At 48.7% G+C, this 2,320-nt stretch overlaps 1 protein-coding gene across 2 annotated transcripts; it reads right to left on the bottom strand.

Moving 5' to 3' along the window:
• Rnase1 (ribonuclease A family member 1, pancreatic) lies at positions 1-1,657 on the bottom strand. Of its 2 annotated transcripts, none has more exons than XM_048798884.1 (2): positions 1,531-1,657; positions 1-719 (listed from the first exon to the last, which is right to left on the bottom strand). In XM_048798884.1, exon 2 carries the CDS (start codon positions 689-691, stop codon positions 218-220), a length of 474 nt encoding a protein of 157 aa, XP_048654841.1. In that variant the 5' UTR covers positions 692-719; positions 1,531-1,657; the 3' UTR covers positions 1-217. The 2 variants fall into 2 exon arrangements, with proteins under 2 accessions (XP_048654841.1, XP_015343643.1); XM_015488157.2 differs by having other exon boundaries at positions 1-715; positions 1,531-1,609.
• Positions 1,658-2,320: the final 663 nt, after the last annotated feature.

The raw sequence follows: 2,320 nt of genomic DNA, 5'->3' as shown, positions 1-2,320 counted from the left end.
TGATTTGCAACTATGTTTTATTGGAAGAAATGGTAAGGAATTAACATGGGGCCACAAACCACTCCTGTCCCCCAAAGTTGTGCAAGAATACGACTCATCTGTGTGTTGGATGGAAGCCCTAATTGGAGTTATTTCTTTTAGAGCAAGGAAGGAAAAAGGGAGAGGCAAGCGTCTCAAGGATAGGTCATGGGGAGGATGGCATCCCCCTGCTCTGGACTTAAGCGGACCCCTCTACAGAAGCATCGAAGTGGACAGGAACATACGGGTTTCCCTCACAGGCCACGATGATTTGCCTTTCTTTCTGGCTGGTCTTGTATGAACAGTCGGGGTACTTGGAGCCCCGGGTCAGGCGGCAGTCTGTGATGTGCATGTTGGATCTGCTCTGGAAGCAGTTGGTCTGCCCGTTCTTGCATGTGACATTTTCCTGGGTGCAGACAGCTTGAACATCTTCCAGAGACTCATGCACAAAGGTGTTCACAGGCTTGCAGTGGCCCTTTGTCATGTTCCGGCGCCTCATCATTTCATTGCAGTAGGTGGGGCTGGGGCTGAAGGAACCACCGCTTGAGTCCATGTGCTGCCGCTGGAACTTCTTGGCCGCGGATTCCTTGCCCAGGGTGGGAGGGATCCACCCCAGTACCAGCAGCACCAAGACTAACATTGGGAACAGGATGAGGGACTTCTCCAGAGCCATGGTGGCCTCACTGCCTGAGAGACCCTAACTGGAGAAAGGAGAAAGAAGATGACGACCTCAGAAAGGGACCTCCAGCTCCCCCCTGCTGCTCCCTTGGTGTCCAGTCTCCCTTTCAGGTCAGACAGTAAGACATCCCTTTTCTTGAGAGATTTTCCACACAGTAAGTCAGTCTCTCTCTCTCTCTCTCTCTCTCTCTCTCTCTCTCTCACACACACACACACACACACACACACACACACACACACTTTCCAAGTGTGTTTTACTCCCACTCACTAGAGAGGGGCCATCTTCCCCTCTAGGTGGTGATCTATGATACCACCCCAAATTTTGCCAGTACTGTTTGAATTCCAGAGTTTCTTTCATCTAGAATACATTTGAAAACTAAAATACATTTGTACCCAGAGCTCAAGCAGCTCTTCAGAAAATCATTTTTGATTCAGAAAATCATTTTTGAATAAACTGTGAGTCAAATTATATTCCTGCATTATCACATGACATCCAGGACCATGACTGACAGAGCCTTGTTGTCTTATAACACAAGGGAAACTCAGTCCTGTGCCTGACACTGGCCTCATAAAGGGATTTCATTGTATTCCAAAGAGAGATGCTTACCTCCCGCAACTTGGGGGTCCCTTCTTTTCCAGCCCCATGTGTTCTTTGCACCTGCCTGCTCCCACAGCCCCTCCCCAAGCTCCACCTGGTTCCTCTGCCCCAGCTAATATTTGCCTGGCTCAAGTTGTTTGATTTCTAGTGTCAGCACAAGCATCACCCATCTTGGCTCCCATCTCTCTGACCCTCAAGCAGAAGCATCTCCTGAGACCACCTCTTAGGCCACCTACCTGATCTCCAAGTTGGGTTCCCTGACAGAGTGGAAGGCCAGTTTCTGCAATCACTCAAACCCTGCGTGGTCAACCTTATATAGATTGCAAAAGGGTTTGGCTTCCAAGAAAAGTGGGAGGAGCATCTTGGGCTCTATTCAGATAAAAACAAGGACATTGTGAGGAAAGAGGCTAAGGAACCACGCAGACCAACCCCTTTCCAGGGTTGCTGTGGAGTGAATCTTCACCATAGGACTCTTTCTATTATGTGAACTTCACAAGGAGCAACAGACAGCCACTATAGTGCTGGAACTCAAACTTTGCACACCCCAACAAAGTTCTTGTGACTTCCTTGCCTGACATTTTATCAAATAGCCCTTTTGTTAATAATCTGTTGATGCAGGGCTGAGGGTATAGCTCAGTGGTAGAGCACTTGCCTAGCATGTATGAGGCCCTAGGTTCAATCCCCAGCAGTTGGAGATAACAAAGGGCACATAAGGTGATCGTGGAAAGGGAAGCCCTCTCTCTCCAGAGTCCTGAAGCTACTTGGACAGAATTCCACATCTCCCAACAGTAACTCTCCTGAGTAGGAAAGGGAGACAGAGTCAGCTATCTGCTCTCAGCTACACAGATTCTATATCCAAGGAAGAAAGGGGGAGAGTTCCTAAACAGAGAGAAATCCTCTATATAAGCTCACCCAGTTCTAGCAACTACCCACCACTCTCCACCCTGCTCTGGGGCACTGATGGTAGTTGGCAGTCTGTAACCACAAGGACCACTGATCCTGTAGGTGAGAATTGAGTCAAATTAG

Source organism: Marmota marmota, unplaced genomic scaffold (assembly GCF_001458135.2).
Source record: "Marmota marmota marmota unplaced genomic scaffold, marMar, whole genome shotgun sequence".
In the NCBI taxonomy this organism is placed as follows: Eukaryota; Metazoa; Chordata; class Mammalia; order Rodentia; family Sciuridae; genus Marmota; species Marmota marmota.
This window is presented reverse-complemented; position numbering and strand designations above follow the sequence as displayed.

Coding starts and splice junctions, on each gene's coding strand:
- Rnase1 (XM_048798884.1), bottom strand. CDS start 691: ATGGCTCTGGAGAAGTCCCTCATCCTGTTCCCAATGTTAGTCTTGGTG.